At 40.2% G+C, this 19515-nt stretch overlaps 2 protein-coding genes across 2 annotated transcripts; one reads left to right on the forward strand and one right to left on the reverse strand.

Annotated features, from left to right (window-relative positions):
- Window positions 1-120: 120 nt before the first annotated feature.
- Window positions 121-12446, forward strand: RB195_001165 (uncharacterized protein; the record flags this gene model as incomplete). Its single annotated transcript, XM_064197816.1, has 12 exons — window positions 121-306; window positions 361-521; window positions 580-670; window positions 7277-7414; window positions 7477-7536; window positions 9609-9718; window positions 9784-9892; window positions 9957-10086; window positions 10379-10517; window positions 11238-11435; window positions 11575-11647; window positions 12366-12446. The coding sequence occupies 12 exons, from the start codon at window positions 121-123 to the stop codon at window positions 12444-12446; spliced, it is 1476 nt and encodes a 491-aa protein (XP_064053697.1).
- Window positions 12447-12962: 516 nt separating this feature from the next.
- RB195_001166 (uncharacterized protein) lies at window positions 12963-17847 on the reverse strand (the record flags this gene model as incomplete). The annotated part of the gene is made up of 16 exons (XM_064197817.1): window positions 12963-13070; window positions 13152-13262; window positions 13343-13462; window positions 13800-13912; window positions 14018-14207; window positions 14969-15093; window positions 15192-15363; window positions 15436-15561; window positions 15667-15807; window positions 15881-15973; window positions 16039-16153; window positions 16804-16931; window positions 17086-17155; window positions 17244-17374; window positions 17659-17745; window positions 17800-17847. The coding sequence occupies 16 exons, from the start codon at window positions 17845-17847 to the stop codon at window positions 12963-12965; spliced, it is 1878 nt and encodes a 625-aa protein (XP_064053698.1).
- Between the last annotated feature and the right edge of the window lie 1668 nt (window positions 17848-19515).

Raw genomic sequence — 19515 nt, forward strand, 5'->3', positions numbered from 1 at the left:
CCTTCTTGTTATATTTTACTTGTAAATATGTCTCGATGTCTTTGTCAGCCACTCATTTCTATTTTTGCAGTTTTCTACATTTACTACCTTCGGTTTATTTGTGAAGTCTAATTCCTGCAGATGACCGATAGAGTTAGGCGACGGCGCAGTCGCGAGTTACGTATCCCACGTCAAGACGGAGGTTTATCGCCAGCATCGCGATTGCGAATCGCAGCCGATGTCCATCGCCATTCCACCAGTGACGACGATTCGGGCTGTGTACTTGAAGAGTATGCATGGGTGCCGAGCGGAATTAAACCAAATATGGTCTGTACTATTCATCTTCAAAGTACAACGAAATAATCATACTTTGCGTTTTAGGTCCATATGTATTTTGCATCACTTCCCGAAGAAAAAATCCCTTATGTGAATAGCGCTGGTGAGAAATGGCGACTTCGACAGTTACGATACCAGCTCCCTCCGCAGGACTCTGATCCACGCTATTGTTCTCGTTTGACGCCAGAAGAGGAAGATGAGCTGAGGTATTTCGTTCGTTTGTACCATTTGCCGGACTAAGCATACACTGCAATTGTTCTGCAGACTCTTCGAACGACGTCGGAAAGCAGAATGTCTCGGCAGGGGGTCAGTGGACCGTGTGCCCTACGACGGTCGAAGTCGAAAATGTGGAACAGTGGGTTTCATTCCGCCACTCTCCTGTCACATCCGATTTTTTGATTCCGTTTCATAAGTGCACCTCTTTGCGTTGAATTTGCGAAGGAACCGGTCCGCGCCCGTTTTATTGAAGCGCAGAAATTACGGGGGTCTTAGCGTTGAGAAAAAACTGCAAATTGAGTGGTTGGGAGGATTTTCAAAAGTAATTGGTTAAATGAGGGAAGAAATAAGCACAAATGTGGCTAAAATTTCCTAGTAGATTCCGGAATTTCGCCGTCTTTTTGATATTTAAGAAAGAGCGCACAGTGTATGACTTCATCATTATGTTTTATTTCGACTGAAACGAATGGAAAATCTAGAATAGGAAAAAACCAACATTCTTCCAAGAAGGTAAGAAGGATTCGAGAACAGCTTAGTTTTAGTGTTTCTTCAAAGACAAAAGACATTTGGTAAAACTTTCAAATAATTTTCCTTTTTCGAAGGTTTTGGATCTCGGTGAAATGTTGGATATTTTTGAGCTCAGCTATTGTCTTTTTAATACTGAACTCTGTGCGTATCTAATTTTATTGTAGTACTTTATTTTGAATTCAAGAACAAGAAGAAATCGAAGGTTTTTGTCACAAGGCATAGGGTTCGGGCCATATGTACATAGAGGTGACTGTAGTGATCTGGCATGAGGTTTCTGGAAATTTTTCTGGAAAAAAATTAGAGAAGGAAATATTTATTCTTTTATAGCGATTAATGTACGAGAGCTGTTCATGTTATTTGTTTTCAACTGCTGTTTACCTCCTTTGTTTTTTTTTGTTTACCGATACGTACGAAGGGAGATTTGTCCACACGAAAATTATTACCGCACTAGCCTGTGCTGAGAAGCAGCAAGACCCTGTTACCGTTTGCGTGAAAGAGGGGAAAGTGGTCAAGACCATTGAAAGATACATATTACAAACATATTTAGCAGATAGTTATTTCGAGCATTTTTCAAAAAGATGCTTTACTGTGCCCATTCAACACTTGTGACCAGTACTACTCTATTTGCCCACATTTCTTTTCACTTAGACTTAAATACGTAGAACTATTCGCACAGTTGTTATAAAGTAAAAAATAGTTTTTGTGGCAAAAATGGGCAGAAGATTTGTGCGTGGACGCAATAGATGGCCCTTTTGTTCCGTTAGCAGCTTTGTACAATATAATGGAAAACGAAGAAAACATTACAGTTCTTCAAAATCGTATGGGAATAGAGTTGACGAGATGGCGCTGGCGCATGACACATCGGCTAACGTCGCCGCTTTACCGCCGCATGAATCATTCGATGGATTTGCGGTCGCTCGCGCCAGACGGGGATATGACCGGCCGTAAAAAACGGTGCGGAGACGTGCGGGTCGGTCCTTTTGCGCGAAGAACAGAGGACGTTGCTGAATCTCGTTGGTTATGGGGAATGATTTAGCGATGATGACAATCAACGCCATTGACGCGACATCTCATCGACGACTGATCTGTTTTAAGCGCGGTTGGAAAACCGAATTTCACCTTAAAAAGTTAATTCACTTAATTTATTCTAGTATTAATCTCGGAGGAATAAATGTATTCCCCTCAAGTTTTGCATAAATCCATTGAGCTAATTTTCCTTGCTTGGAAGTCATTGCTGTATCGACAGTCACACTATCACTTTCCTCTCTATAGCGACCATGTATAAACCAGAGCCGAACATTTTGTGAGAAATTGTTTCTTGTCCAAAAATCAAGAATTACTTAGAAAAAATTGCAACGAACGAATTCTGCCAAAATCCAAGCCTATTTTCTGATTGTTTGACCTTAGTAGTTGTGGACAGCTCATCTGCCAGATGGACGGTGCCACTGTCACAGCTCATCCATTCAGGATATGCCTAATTGCCGGTCACTTGAGAACGCACGCCGGCCAAACATGCCGTCTTTGTTGTCAGTGCAGGGTTCTCTTCAGTATCTTTTCAGGGTTTCGACGGAGTGGGGCTAGAATTCCGGAGAATTATTTTCATTACGAAGTCTGTCTAGAAGAAAAACTTCTAAGAAAACTTCTTCCCTAGAAATAATGACTAGAATTTATGGTTGAGAACTTTCACTGATATGTTGACTTTGCTGCGTACTTTTTTACGTCCCTGTAAATTACTGTGGTCGACATATGTCAGTTTTTGTTGCCTCTACCAACCACTGCAGCAAATTTCAAGCAAAACAATATCCGCAAGCCATGACAAATATAAGTTCAGAAGAGCTGAATGACTACATATCCGAGGAATTCAAGATGTGGTACCTCTGAACAGAAGGAAAAAATGAAAAATGTGCACTGAGTGGAACCAGTGCACTCAGTAGCCAATGCGCTAAGATTATTTTAATTCGGTTTATAATGGTTCGGGTATTAAACAATAGAATAACATTTTTAATCATGATTAGGTCAGTACACGTGATTGCGCCTAATTTGTCTACAGTCAGTTGAATGGCAACATTGACGAGAGAAAGCGAAAATATCACAATTAGAACCTTCCTCGTGGAGACAACATTATTATGGTCCCGGATGGAAGTACACTAACAGCCACAAGAATCACGCTTCGTCTATGTTCTTCATAAGTTTTCTTCCACTTCGATTCATTTCAAGTTAGAAATCATGTGAGAAAAGTCAATACTATCTCGAATATTATCTTGAAAGTGATTGATGAATTGTATTCTGCGGCTCTCGATCTTGATTACCTTGATTTCTGCTGTGGTGAAAGTTTTGAAAAGATGTATTCAGTTTCACTTTCAGAGCACAAAAGTGTACATAGTAAATTCTTCAGGAAGATTAGCTGATTTGAGAAGAGAAAAAATATAGAAGCATGTTAGTTATGTTTTATGGATTGAATCGGGTTAAATCTGCTCCATCTCTGAAATGTACAATAAGAAATTTTTCTTGTTTAGACCAGCGATTGGCGAAAACTTCCAAATCGGCTTCATAAGCACTTCTTTTAGTAAAACGAGCATTAAAAAGTGCCACTTCTCTAAACAAAAAATCTATGGACTTTACCTAATTTAATTTACAATTTAATTTCGGAAAAATTAAAAAGGTCATCGCCAGATTAAAAAGAGTCATCAAAAATTGCAAATTCGATCGAAAGTAGACTCTACTTTCCATTCTGGCCATGAATACTTACTGCGGGATGATGTTTTGGAAGAAAGAAGTGGCACTTTTTAATGCTCGTTTTACTAAAAGAAGTGCTTATGAAGCCGATTTAGAAGTTCTAAAGGAATATCTACTATTTTGTATTCAAAAATTCAGTAGAGGATTCATTGGTCCAAATACAGGGCGAATGTAAGTACCAGCTCAGTCATCCATATTTTTTATGGATATTCCTTGACCTTTTCGGATTTCGGGAAATTTACTTATAAATATATTTGTTCTGTTTGGGAAATAATAGACTGGAGCCTGAGTGGGTGGGAATCTAATTATTGCTATGAATCTCTTCCTTCGTTTTTCTTTTTACACTACTCATTCTAGAAAGTGCGAGGCTTTCATTTTATTTTCTACTTTGCTACAGGAGAACTGCACGGTGCCAACTATTTTATGCGAGCAGAAATTTTGGTGATCGCTTTCCGATGGCTGCGAGGATAGAAAAACCTAAGCACCAACACACATGCTATCGTGAAGTTTGGTCCTCATCCGCAATTAACGAGGATATTAAGCGCACAGGAGGTGGTAGCCTCTTTCGCCTACCGCCGGTTTTGAGGGAAACGCAGGCGTACTCGTTAACGGCGCAGAGGGCGAGCTGCGATTTTGTAGCCGAACTGCAGGAGGTCGCCTGGAAGCGCTCGTAAACTGCCGTCGAATAGCGAACAAATCATCGATTTTTGTCGACACTGTGTTCGAAACCAACCTTCGTCGTTGTAGGGGCCTCTCTGAGGTGAATTACCAAATGACCAGGCTAAATAGTTAGAAGAAGAAAACTCCCTGACTTATTTTATGCGGCAGCGCATAAGTTCTGGATTTGTTTTGGCTCACAGTTTCAACTTAACTCTTCACCGGTACCCAAATAAGAATAAATTATATGCTTTAGTTGTCACTGTGAAAAGTCCACTATTTTGAGAACTTGCTTCTAGCTGTTCATTTTTGTGATCGTGGAGTACTTTTTCGTTTATCTGGAAGAATATCGTAAACGATAGGAGCTTCACATTACAACACCTTGTATTTTTGAACGTCGGACCATTCGAACTCGATCGACGAAACAAGTAATCTTTCGGGATTTTTTCGGCGCACCGAGTGAAATAAGTAATCTTAACAGATTCTTCAACGCACAATTAGTATGAAGCTAGAGAGGCGACTGACACATTTAGAAAAGATACATTGCGCTTTGTTGAAGTATATTCCAAAAAAAAAACCAATCAAAGCTCCCTCAACAGTTATTTTTTTTGTAATCAGTTGTGGGTCCGAAGAAATGTACGGTAAGAAAATAGTGAAGAGAATCACTTCTGATTAAGGGACGTTCGTGTGTATCCATACTATTGGCCGCCTATATCTAGATCGTTCCAAATCAGCTTACATTAGAGAAACAGATTTTACCACTAGTCGAATTAAGGTGCCTTTGTGATATTCAATTATTGTGGTGTTCCTACTCTGTTATTTTCTGTTGGTCTTCAATGGTAATCCTTAATTAATAATCCTTAATAATTAGAACCAATAAGAAGATGTATTTGAAACACTAACGAAACCGCAGAAAGCTTAGACTTTACCCTTGCTCACTCAGATTTTTTTTAAAATCAATGTACGTAGGCATGTATAGTTAAATTGGCCGGATTTTAAAACCACGAAGATTATGAACGACAAATTGTTCGACTTTGTGGACCTGTATATGGCCTACGGAATGACTGGCGGAGGCCAACCTCCAACCTATCAAGTCAACGTCCTCCAAGACAGAAAGAAGGGTGTCCTTATCTTCCAAGACAGGTTTTGCACAATTTTATCGACTCTGGTGAGAAAAAGGAGTGGGTTTTCTTAAGGCGCTGCCGAATAGTGCCTGATGAATGTAACTTAGTTTCGTTCGTTTGCCCTCTGCCGGAAACACCTTATTTCCAAATCCGTATTCGTGTTCTTCCTTCCGTTCCGACCACAAAATGCAGCAGGAGGACAAAGAACAGTGTGTTTGCTGAAGCAATGGATGCCCATCGCGCAGCATCTGTCGAGCATCGCGTTCTTCTCCGCGGTGGTCTCGTATCGTTTTCCATGCGCTTGACCCTCGCGCATCAGGCACAGCTGCCTCGAGCACTGATCGGGTGCGACACCGAAAGGACAAATCTCGTTTACGCTTAAGATTATCCTCTAGAAGTAGCGGCCAAAAGCCACCGCAGACAGATTAGCAACCGTGTCAAAAAGGTACGACTCAAAGCAATCATTCATGCGGAAACGGAAGAAAACGACTCCAGCCGACAGTAACCAGTAACTTGCTGCACGGTTCCATACCAGAAACTTCGAGAAGTTTTACAGAAATCTTGTCTGACTATTGTGCGCTAATCGAACTGATGCTTGATGCGCATTAAAATGTCCGCATGTGGTCAGCTGAGGTACCAGACATGCGACACGGGTGATGTATGCCATAGCGCATGCAAATCACCCATCGTGCTGTGTATGCATACTGTGTAGGATAGCCTGCGTTATCCCACCAAAGCTCTATTGCAATCCAGGGTCCATTACCTAACATAAGGATCCGCGTGGGAAATCAGCTCCTAAATCGGTATCCAAAGAGTTGTGTGCCCAGTGTGTTCCATTATTCGGAGACAATCACATCTTATCCACTGCAAATAATTTATTGGACTTTTCTAAAAATTATCTGAAAATTACAACTAGCCAACTAAATCTCATTTAATTTAAAAGAGAACTCAAAAAATAATAACTCAGTTCATCCTTACAATGCTAAGATTCAAAGAAGGTCGAGCTTGAGACATAATTAAAAACAGAAAAGTTTAGCTGACGGTAGCCAAAAGAGAAAAACTTCTCAGTGTTTGTTTTTTCAAAGAACCCTGGCAGTCCATCCGTTTTCTCATTTTACACGAGTTTTCTTATTCGGAACTGATTAGATCTCAACACTCTGGATAGCTATCGGTTTAGAAGTTGTGAAAATTAGCTTCATCACGAGCGCAAAAAGACGTTACTCCGGCGAATTTGTTTAACTTAAATATTACCCTGGCGGAATAACTAACGCATATTCTTCTTATTTTGAAGACAATGGATGTAGAAAGACTTCTGGCAGATCTCATTCCCGCAGGCTCCCGAATAAACGTTTCAGTAATGTTCAATGTTTTAATAATGTTTCAGTATTCTAAGCTGATCTCAAAACATCCAGCGTACCAGAGAAAAAGGGTGAATGAGTAAAACGAATCGAGTTTGAGGTTAACAAAAGGTCCAAGGTCTGAGCATTCATTCATAATCAGAAAAAAATCACCAAAAATCAAAACTATTTCTTCTGGAACAGCATTTTATCCAAAATACTTGCAAAAAGCAATGCGTTTTCATAAATATTAAGAAAAGGAAAAGGAAATGGGAAAGAAATTTGATAAAAAACTAAGGAATTAACGAACATAAGATTCAGAATGCACATTTCATTTTATTCAGGTAAAACACAAGATTTCAGTGTTTCGCTTCCTTCGAAGAAGGAGAGCTGTGCGTCATCGCGTCACGGATAGACGCCATCTTTCATCCGGCTTGTTTCCAATGCACGGAATGTGCTACCCTATTGGTTGATTTGATCTACTTTTCGCACAGTGCGCAAGTAAGTATCCTTATATTTCCTACCACTTCCTCTACCTTTCTACATAGAACACCAAATTTGAGGTTTTCTGCGGTCGTCATCATGCCGAACAGATCAAACCAAGATGTGCAAAGTGTGACGAGGTGAGCTCGCAATTACTTTCAGCCATCAATGGGTCCCCATTGAAGACCGCTGTGGTTGTTCCTTTGATCTCGCTGCGCTCTCCTTTCTCGACACATCTGGCCGTGAAGCGGGTTATTTTCCCGCAATAATGCGCATCGCAACACGTGCGCATACTGTTTATAGCAATGAAATGACGGAAGTTTATGTGACATCGGAGCGTTGGATGAGAGCTAACGATGAGAGTGCAGGCTAGTGGTTATCCGAGTAGGCCTAGCCCTTGTCGGGTCGAGCAGCCCATCAGAGCTCGCCGAACATCTGCAAGTGGAGGGGTCTGCGCACCTGCCGAAACTCTTTTGTGGTGACCTTTACTTCCATGGAACTCGCATGGATCCACAAAAATACCTAAAACTTTTAGTTGGCAGAAAACCCGAGTTAAGCCGGTATGGAAGTAATATGAGGAGGTCTCCCAGAGACATTTCCTAACCGTGGGAGGAAAGGATCTGAGATAACTGAAAATGATGGAATTTGAGCTGTCAGGATTCAGTGATGCTCCCATGTTGGACACCATTTCTTACCTTCTCATTCAAAAGTGTTGCTAAATACAAAGAAGGTATTGAGAAGAATTTCCAAATCAAGCCGAAAAATTCACCGTTCAGCTACTTTTTTTTTGCCTCGAAATGCTTTGTGATAACACCATCACTTACATACAAAGAGAAATCCATAATAGTTATATCCTTTTCGTTACGCTCTTAGATCTTCGTCCTCATTTTTATGCTCATTGCTTCCCGAAATTCTAAGAGATACCGGAAGAATAAGATTTAGGCACGTAGTTGTTCGTTGGAAAGAGTAAATGCGTCAACAACCAGATTTTGCTCAATCGTTCGATGATTTTATGTCAGTCAGTTCTGCAGTTAACGCTGATTGCTTCAAGATGTTTGCTGAGCATAGCAACTCCAACGCATTCGGCACTTTTTCCGGACACCAGCAGAAACGTTGGGCATGCAAATTCGTTGGACAGAAAATCAGAAAGAAATACGTGGATAGAGGGATTTTTTTTTACTAATGATTACAGTTAACTTCCTCATCCGAAACTTTCGTGGACCTTTGAAAGATCTTCACTGTAACCTCATCAGCAGCTTAGTGTCTTGTTAATTTAAGCCATCATCATCAGCTCAGATAAACATCTTAGATGCTCGGACGAATCATCACCGAAGATGAAAGCAGTCAGCGTTGACAATCTCAGTCTGCTCGAGGACACATGCAAATGAGCTGGGTGCTGACAGCCCACCGTATGGGAGACGTATCCGGCTCGTATTTGCCAGGCAATCACTTACGTATGCATAGGGTATCATCAACGATTGACGATGCGTTCATCTGCTGCTACGGGGTATCGCTGGTCGAGCTGAGCTCACAGCGCAGCGACATGCGTCGGTTCACTTCGCCACATGTTTATGATCGGACAAAGAAAATATAAGCATTGGCGCAGATAAAAAGTGCTGCGATACGATGGTATTAATAGAGTGGATGGAAATTTCTGTACGGTGAGCAATAGAGCTACTCTTTGCCATAAGAGGAAGATGACTTTTACAGCTATGAGCTATGAGTAATGCGGCTTTTTTGGTTTTGCGCACTCAGGAATAACCTACTGGAGACAAAGGAAGGTAGCATCATGTTTTAAGCTCTTTTGGAGGGAAATTAACGTACTAAGATGAAATTACAAATTATGAAGACAGTAGGCCTTACTTCATTAGAACTGCCGTTTTATAAGTTTTGCAAATTGACAGACGCTTAGAGTTTTGTTCGAAGTACCTAATAATGTCAAATTATTTCTTTTTTGCTGGCAATAGCAAACTTAGTATTTTTGTTCCTAGTTTTTGTAGTGAAGAGGAAGTTAAAACTCTCGGAATCTGGAAAATTATCCCTCCATACGTGGACTCCATCCAAGTGTTCGAATGAGTTGTATTACTACTACAGCCTTCTTTTTTGTTTTCCCTACTTTTCGGCTTTATTCTAAAGAATGTTCACAATATATCCTAATTCAAATGTTTTCTTCGATATGGATGAGAATGAAAAATCCTACCCTATGTTTCAGTTGATATTTGGCGAAGAATGCACTGAAGCTGAAGGCAGAACGTGGCATTTGCACCATTTCCAGTGCACTGACTGCTCCAAGGAACTTGGAGGACAAAAATATATGCAAAGGTATGTTAAACCCTCTTTTCCTTAGCCTCCTCGTGAACGTGCTTTCTACGTAAAATTCAATCTAGGAACAACAAGCCAGTGTGCCTCGGATGTTTTCATTCCGAAGGGTCATCGTCATTGTTGTGTGCTACCTGTAATGGAACCATCCCCATTAATCATCCTCACATTTCTCAGGTAAAGATCTTTAACGATGATGTCGTTGCCGGTAGAATCCCCATGGAAATATCTACACCTTCAGGGCGATATGGACTGGCATGCCAATCGACGATGCTTCTGCTGTTCGGTTTGTGGCAAAAACTTGCTAGGAAAGAAGTACAGCCTTGTCGACAAGAGCCTCTATTGCGGTTACAAAACATGTGGAGGCGAAGGTTTGTGCGAAGAAAATATGTTCATAAAATACGATTATAGTCGTCGTGAATGTGTTCAACCGTGTGAAGGCGATACGTGTTCGCCAGGGAAAGGGAGCGAGCGGGTGCGTCGACCAGAAAAAGACGTACTTTGTGGTAGACTTGTCATAATCACACAGTCAGTATCAAATATTGGGGCCATGGATGAGCAGAATTACAACCTCCGATTATTCCTGATTGGGAAATTATGTTTTCTCGTTCCTGAAGCTAAGCCTCTGGACTACGTTAACAGCTAAAAAAAAGCTCCTTTTAGAAGAGCTATTCGATGAGGACTGTATCGCTGCCTGTTCTTCACCGGCAAGAAGAAGGGCCCCGTCCATTTCTAGAAGAGAAGCCAACCAGCAGCGACGATTTCGAAGTTCGGACAGGATGATGGCAGGCGTATCAATCAGGTGCGCACACTTTCTCATGTTTCACCGTAATTCATTTCGGAGATATCTCCTAGGTCTGTACCTCCCATATCGTGTTTATTTACTAGATAACATACACGAAACCCGATAATTTCCGCAATATCGAAATTAAATCGCGTGAACTTCCAAGAAAAAAGACAAAAAAGATTGGAGCCCTGTTATCTACAATTTATGCAATACGAGACGGAGAGTTTGTTCTCTTTTGTCGACACGCTGTTTCTTGGTGTTCTTGTTGGGATAGTATATCGATAAGAGAGAGGGTAAATCTATGCTTTCGGGAACGGGTTGCCTGAATGAACCACGTAAGAACTAAACCGTCAGACTACTCTGAGGAACCACCCCTTGTAGAAGAAACGGCTAGGAAATACGCAGCCGAATCCGAGGGACATTATTAATCGCTGTTTGCCGCTGGTTGTTAGAATGAGGAAAAAATATGGCGAGGGTCTCAGCGATTGAACGCCTACTGTGGTTTCGCGAGAAGCATAACAGAACCAGCACTAGAGAGAGCAAACTTTGAGAGGACATGGTGGACGTGACACCCGTATCGCATGGGGCTCAGTAAAGCAGAGCTCGCCTACGACAGGCCATACGGTTGATCAACGCACCAAAAATACTGGTCCCTAGACTTTCTAACATCCCCGCAGTAAAAAAAGAAATCCCACCAAGACCAACCTCGTGAATTTGCTAACAGCTTTTTTACAGACCACCTCCTTCTCCCATGGCTCCTCGACCACCCCAAAGAGCTCCGCCACCACCTCCCCCACCAGAGAATGTGTATGAGACAGTGCTGCCATCCACTGCACAGATAATTGAGGGTTACCGAGAAAAAGAGTTGGATGCCAGGAATCACTACAGTCGTACTCCGAACAGAACCCGACGGCACGACGAAATTGGATACAGGTAGATTTCTTGGTCATAATACCTTACAAATACATAAAATCCAGGAACACCACAACGAAGATCAAATTCACGCAAACCGTGTGTCCTACGTTGCGGACAAAACTTTTTTTGTGTATCAACGTCTAAAAAGTATTTCTAGCACTTCCTCCTCTGACTCCGAAGATGAAGCATTCTACATCAACAAACTTCTTGTAGCAGCTTCTCTCAATAGGGTTTGTTCTTTGCTAACTACCGAATTACAACCTTACATGTCAAGTGTTTTAATGCGTAATTAATGGTGGTCCCGATTGGAACAAATTCATTTCGCTGTATTCGCCTGGAAAACAAAAACAAAACAGTAGTAGCAGCGCACTATTGTTTAGAACCGTTTTGAGTAGTAAAAGGAGATTGTTTAATACAAAAACACAGCGAAATGAAGCGAAACGAAACGAAAAACAGCGCAATGTAGGAAATCGATCTGCCCGACTGTAGAAGATAACAGTAGTTTTTATAGAGCTGCTTCTAGATCAAACCTTACCAAAAACAAGTCTTTTTAAAGTACTAAGTAACGAATTTTTCTACGGAAACATGTCAGTCATATACTCGAAGTTTTCAATCATAAGTAAGCTCCAAATGTAATTCTGCGACCTTAGGACGCGCTAAAATCCGCAGAGGGTTGGGTAAAACTTGAAAGTGGGAAAACTCCAGTAGTTCCATTTTTTATAAGGATGCAGTGATGCAGTGCTGCAACTAGACTTTCAGCAATGTTAACCATAGTCTGCGTGACCAAAAACTGAGTATTGCAGGCCTGTTTAGTGTGCAACGTTCCGTGAAAATCCCGCCAAAGAATATTCAATCTAAATTTCATTAAAATTAGACATTAAAACAAACTGGTCCTCGAAAATGTACAGGTAAAAGGAAGATATAAGTGCGAAAAATTCCTAATTTCAGAAGTCACAAAAAGGACTACCACCACTCTCCACAGTGAAGATAGCGAAGACAAAGAAGAGCAACAGATGCATAGTTTCATGATAAAAACCAGTTTATATCAAGGATAACCATAAGAATAAAGCACAAAGTTCTCAACGACTGATTCGAGCATTTGCAAATAACTAAAAAAGTTGGGATAAGAAATCGATCTCAGCAAGAAGATACCCAAATGTTTAAGAATGCTCAAGTGACGTTAAGAAAGGTGGAGGTGAATGGAATCGAGTAAATTATCGTGGAAAGTCAAAGTGAGTGGTAAAAGCGAATATTTCACAACACAGTGTATCACTTATAGTTCGGTCCTGGCAACAAACCATAAAGATTTAGCGTAAAAGAGAAGACAGCCGAGTAACCGAGTAAAAACGGGTTGGAATAGAATAGAACTGATGAGGCAAACCGGATGGGCAATGCTGACAATGAAACGAACCGGTGCACTGAGTAGTGCGAACATAACTAAGTACAAGGACAACTACAGTAGATGCTGAAGATCTGAGTTGTGAACATTTTGTAGAATGAAGTGAAAAAGAAATGATAACAAAAACGAGAACTGTAGCAGTAAAACTAAGACATCAAAGGAGTGACTGGTGCAGCGGCAGATTCCCTCATATCTGGCATGTAGTCACGAGCCATGAGACAAGCAAATACTGTCATTACCATTTTTGGCTTCACCTATAACCAGTCACAATAGCATTCATAGGATAATTTTCTACTCATGTGACAGAAACTAGGGGGAATCTTCGTAGTTTTTACCTCAACAATATCCTCAGGCAACGCATATATTTTGGCACCAATTTTGCGACCACATGTGATAGCATATTTGGCATTTTCCATGTTGCTTTCCAGACCCCCATCAAGCTTTACCTAAGATGAACGATTTTTCTTCATAATTCCAGAAACCTCGGCGATGAACAACATGTAATTAATACGAGTCTTAAACTAACTAATGAATGGTCTATCACATTGGGTTTGATCGCGTCAATCAGATCAAGCACAACTCGAGCATCTGATATGCAAGGATCTTGGAATGATCGGATTGAAGAAGACTTTCCGCAGGAAGAAAGCTGAAGTAACCAGTCTACCTAAGGACTCTTGGGCTGACATCAGATAATTAAGAGCAACAACAAGGATATAAACAGAAAGAGGCAAATAACTTTTGAAAAAAAAACTACCTCTCAAGAAAGTTACAAGATTTACAAACGGGAAATCATCGAGGCCTTTATTTACAGATGATCTCATAAATGAGTTGTCTCCGTCAATTCTCTATCAATTGTCATTGATCATTTGTCGTTTCCTCACTGCTACTTTTATTTCTATTTCGCGTTTAGGAACAACGAAATGTACTGTACTAATGAGGAACTTCAAACAACTCATTCTCAATTCAAAGATAAAAAAACTAACCTTATGATTCACCCATGCCACAATATCTTTGTCGGCGGGAAGCGAGTCTCCGCTCTGCGTGCATTGAGCCAGTACTGTCAAGGTGTATGCTCTCATCAACTGCCATACCAAGGCTTCAAAAAGTCAAAAGTCAATTATTAAAAGGAAAGTGCAGGACCAACTCCATCCAATTTTCCATTACATTCTACCAAACTTCTAAAAGAGGACCTAAGGCTTACCAAGAGTAAGGGTTTGGTTGCCATCGTAGATATCTTTCCCTTGGATACCAACCAAAGAAAATCGAAGCTGCTTGCCAAGCTCAACAGCATAATTGCAATTCTGAATCTGATCCATCATTCCTCTTAGCTTGTGGAAAACCCTAACGACTCGTTTCCATTGCACGATTCCTGGTCGAATGATGTCGTAGAGCTAAAGAAAATTAAAATATTAAAGAGATGGTGATCGACACTTCCTCAAAGTTGAGCTCCAGCTGCACAAAACTTGAAAGGACGTATTGGAGCAAGTACCTCAGTTCTTCACTCAAAATTCAATATCTTCATTCCGTCTCAGAATGACCCACCCTGAAGGGACTGTCACATAAGAAGCAACAGAAATTTGCAAAGAATAGGTCTTCAGAAAGCTACATCATCACTGGCTACAGTTGCTCAAATGAGGTAAGTATACCTAGGATGCCAAAACAGGATCCTTCTTCCCATGAACTCATTTCGGTTACCAGAATGTAGAATATGAACAACTTTTCCGTTCCTGTTAATTGCTCAATCACCTTTGACTTACACAACCATTTCTTTAATAATATTCTATTTCTCTCTATTCTAGGTCTGTGGGTGGACGTGTCTGAAAATCAATTGTTGCAATTCCAATAGTTAATCTAAGTATAAGGACTGCCCCATTTTCGTGCTTTTCCAAATAAAAGACAAGCGCAGTATTCCAATCCAGAGTGTTGTAGCCAAGATATAGAGAGAGGACATTTTCATGGAAAAAGCAGAAATACTGTCATAAAAGAATTCTTCTCTCACAGTGGTTTTACCGGGGACGTCATTAACAGAGACAATGCCGATGAAGATTTCTCTACTTAGTTTTCTCTTTAGGACACATAAAAAGAACATCCAAATGTTTTAAAGCACATTCATTCTCTTTAGCTAAAAAAAGCATTGAAAACAAATAGCTACCTGGAAAATTACTACTCCGTTCTGCAGATCACTGTAAAGCCAGTTAACGAATGGATTTACTCCCATAGAATTCATCCAGTTTCGGTAAGTTTTTTCTTCACGAGTTTCCTCGATGACTTCCTCGACTAAACGAACAAGTCCGCGCTTAAGTCCAGAAACACAGAAACTAAGGAAAAAAAAGCAAAATTGCAGAGTTAGGTTACAATGTAGTGATAGAACCCACCAATTTCATCGGCTGCTGGATCGGGTAGGTTTGGATGTTTGTTGAAAAGATTTGCAACAAACGCCAAATTTAACTTGTAATTCCCGCTGGCGACATCATTCGGAGTTACGAATTCTCGGCAATCTAATTTTTCCGCTTCATCCAACATTGCTGCTGCACGGCTGACATTTCCCTTAACAAATTCGGAACTAAGACTTAACTAAAACGGTGAAAAGAATAAAATCAGCAGAATTGTGAAACATACCGTTACAGACAAAGGTGCAAGAGTCACACCACTTCCATACGGTGCTATTTGATTCAAAAGATGTGTGTAAATCTCTGAGTCATTGATATCTGTAGTGAAGTTGGTTAAACGACGTGAAATCCCAGCCTGAAATTGGGAAACTCAGATACAGAGATTTGAGCAGAGACTGAAGACAGACTCAATTTTCCATAGACGAGCAAAAGAAGCTACCAACAGCATGGAATGACTCACATTTTCCATATGATAGTTGACCCAGCGCATGAGGATTTCCTCAGGTGAGAGCCTCCTCAGATCATCAAGAGTCTCTCCCTCTCTTAATAGTCGGAACAAGCCGGGACAATGTTGAAGATCAATCTGGTTGAATAGGCCTATCTGGAATTTGAAAGGCTTTATAACATTGAAATCACTGTTGGGCCCAGAAAACAACAATCGCAAGCTAACAAACCCTGATGATCTGCCAAAGTAATCCAAGAACAAGGTGAGGTGTTCCTTTACTAAGATCTATGTTATCGATGTTGATGATATTACAACCAATGGCCTGAAATACATAACAGATCACTTATTGAGAGAACACAAACTAAAGGAGATGAGGCTATAACGAACTTGTGCGGACATGAGTGCCAGTGTGAGATTTTCCAGTTTCGTATATGTGTTGAGGTTCTTTTTGTTGATAGCTCTCTCATCGATGGTACCAGCAACAGCCAAATTCACAAGTTTGCTAAAAATACGTCTTCATCTCTCTTTCTTCGATCTTCGTTTTCCTTTTTTAGAAGAGCCAAGGATTTTTATGCTGACAGTTGTTGATGTTTTCATGTAGCTGAAGCTAAACCACAATAACCTCTAGTCTTTATCACCGACCTCGCACTGTATGATGCACCCACGTTAGGGGTTATTGAGAGCTGCATCGACTACTACACATTTTTGACGAAATTTTCCAGCATGTGGATTTGGCCGCGGAAATGTGCTGAATTTCTTACATGAATAGTGTTCTTGCCCAGTTGCCTAGTTAGTTGGGCCTAGTTGCCCCACCTACATTTTCACCGGGAATTAGGTCCAAAAGAAAGTTTTTCCATTCAAAATAAGTACTATCGAAAAAATAAACTGTTGAGGTTTATTTTACAATCCAGTGTAATAGTGATACAAAAGAGGCGAAACATAATATTGAAGTATTGTGAGTGACATACAATGGAAGCAATAAGTATTTTCGTTTCGCTTAGAAAGAAGATTATCACGGAGACGATTCAGGGGTTATGCAAACTCTACACATAATTCTCCCACAGCTTAGCATAATGTTATTGCAGAGCTGTACAAGATGCAATTTTGCAATGATGAAGCATTCGTGTGACTTGCCAATAATTCGTTACATACCATATAATAAGTCCATCTTGTACTTTGGTGTACAGATCATTTCCTTCCGGAATCACAGGTAGCAGTCGTTTTAGATCGGGATCAGTTGACAAATTAGAGTTGATCCAATTTGAAAATGCCACTTCTTCCTTTAAAGTTTGCTTTAACATTAATGACGATAGAGTAAGCATTAATGTAAAGCGACGATATCGAAATTCTCAAGACAAAACAAATTATTCATGATCAAAGACAATAAAAAAGAAGCAAGTTCAAGTTTAGCGTCAAAATAAGAGAATTTTTTACCTCAGTCCTGATAGTATGTACTGTGTTCTCTTGCTTGTCACTTGGTATTGTGTATGCACCACTTACCGATCTTGAAAAGGTAGACATACATCTTTGAAATAAGTAAGGCAAAAATTGGGAGATAAATTACAGGGTAGTTCATTTAAGAGAGGACCAACCCAATCCTTTCCTTCCATCTGTTCGTTTCTTGATGCTTGGCCTGCTCTAATTCATCAAAAAGGGCAGCAAATCGAGAGAGCTCCACATTGCCAGAATTCGTAAAACCATATCGATCGCATAGCTCGCGCATCTAAATTGCTGCACATTCTAACGATAACTCTTGAATTGTCTCTAAACGGATGTTATATTTCTGTTTTTCGAGCTTAAAATAATGGTCTTCTTTGTCTTGTTCTACAAAGGTCGTCTTTAGATCAAAATGCATGAGAAAATGAATAAAAGGATTGTTGAAAAGGAAACTAAGAACGACCAAGAACTAGTCTTAGCAACGCTACAAACCGTTGTTTGAAAATAAAATGAAATAATGAAAATAAAATAAATAAATGAAATGAATTAAAAACGGATGATAAGCGGCACCTTGTAACCTGGAACATCAATGCCAAGAACCTTCAAAGCCGCCTGCAGTTCACTATGTGGTAAGAAACCCGAGCCATTTTGTGATACCTAAGAAAAAAAGTCATAAAAGAACGCCATAAGCTCAGAAAATCGAGAACGAACCGTTTTAAAGTTTTCTGAAAGATCTGTGAGCTGCTCACTGGTGAGCATCTGCGAGCCTAAATATAAAATATGTTTATAAAATCAATGAGAGGATCAAATCTAAAACGAGCGGTCGATTACATAATAAAGAGAATCCACGGAAGAAAAACGCGCACGTATGGACGTAGGCAAATGATTAGTCGCCTTTGATAAGACTAATCAGGACATAAACGCATCATAAAATGATGGAATAGGCATTTTGGGAAATCAAGCCTTCATTCATCCAACAACGATCTATTTTGCTTCTGGCTAGAAACATATCGTTAATCCAGAATAAAAAAACCAAGAAATTTTTTATTCATAGTATAGCTTCCAGAAGTTTTACTCTCATCATACCTTAACACAATAGAAAAAAGGCTATCCGCTGAGTAAGGACGGAAATAAGCAGTGGGCGAGGAATATGAAGCATTTATTCGCAAAAAGCTGCAAAAAATTTCGGATGCGCATAACGTTGAACAGCAAATTACGTGAAAATGTTGCGTGAAAATGGCAACAAAAAATCTCTACCAATCCACACGCAATTACAATGATTGAGAATGATCCGATAACGTTTTTAAATACGCGAGTGTGTCACAGTTCATCACTGCTCTCACAACAGTTCTAAAGAGAAGGGTGGAGAAAGGTAGAGAGTTAAGCCTATAGACCTCCACAAAAGAATTATATGATGAGAAACGGCAAAAAAGTAGACATGTTTAAGGCTGGACCGAGGACGAAAAATATTCATAACATAAGCGAAAACTATTCGAAGTAAATCAGTAACGTCAAACAGCGAGTAGGCGAAGTAGCTGGACACTGGGTGTTAATTCTGGATCTCACACTCTAAACAACATGCAACAGGAACTAAAATCAAGAATAGAAAAAATAAATTAGCACCTATTTTTCAGCTTGCCTGTTAAAAATCATGCCTGCTAAACATAAAATGAAACAAGAAATTCTTCGGCGCTATAAGCAACGACACCGACCATCTAATGCATTGAATAGGAGAATAGCTGCAGTGTTCCTCAACAACGAAACAACATCAATATTAAATTCACATCACTCACAAACGTAGGTGGAAAGAAATTTTCTTTATCGACGTCCAACTCTTCGTCGTTGGTCAAAGTTTTTCTTAACACGCCTCACAATCAATATTTCCGCTTAGAAATTACCTCACAATATGCGGCGGAAAACCACCGTAATGAAAATATTTGTTCAAATAAAAGTGAACGAATAAATATATGACACATCTTACAACAACCAGACTCTTGACATGATTGAGCAGCAAGGAAGCAGCAAGTTAAAGTGATGGGTAAACGTACGAAAGGGTACGGCATTGGCATCGATTAGTCAGATGAAACGAAGGAAAAATATTCAATAGAAACGAAAACAATGTGACTAATCGATGTGCAAATTATATCGTGTGCTTTGCAGAAACGACAAATACGGGCACAATTGCCACCCACACTAAAATCAGACGAAGTAATAACAAGAAGTGCAACAACCAACGTCAGTCAGGCGACGAGCAACGACCGTACAAGGCGATTACGACATTTGTTCACTCATCGGCAAACTTTCCTTATCTCGTCCTACGGCCTCGAAAGAATGCACCAGATTTGCGCGGTATGTTCACGAAAAAAAGGCCCCATCTCCACTCTAGGAAGAATAAGAGCACTCAGGACGTATAGAAACGTAAGCGGC

Source organism: Necator americanus, chromosome IV, assembly GCF_031761385.1.
Source record: "Necator americanus strain Aroian chromosome IV, whole genome shotgun sequence".
In the NCBI taxonomy this organism is placed as follows: domain Eukaryota; kingdom Metazoa; phylum Nematoda; class Chromadorea; order Rhabditida; family Ancylostomatidae; genus Necator; species Necator americanus.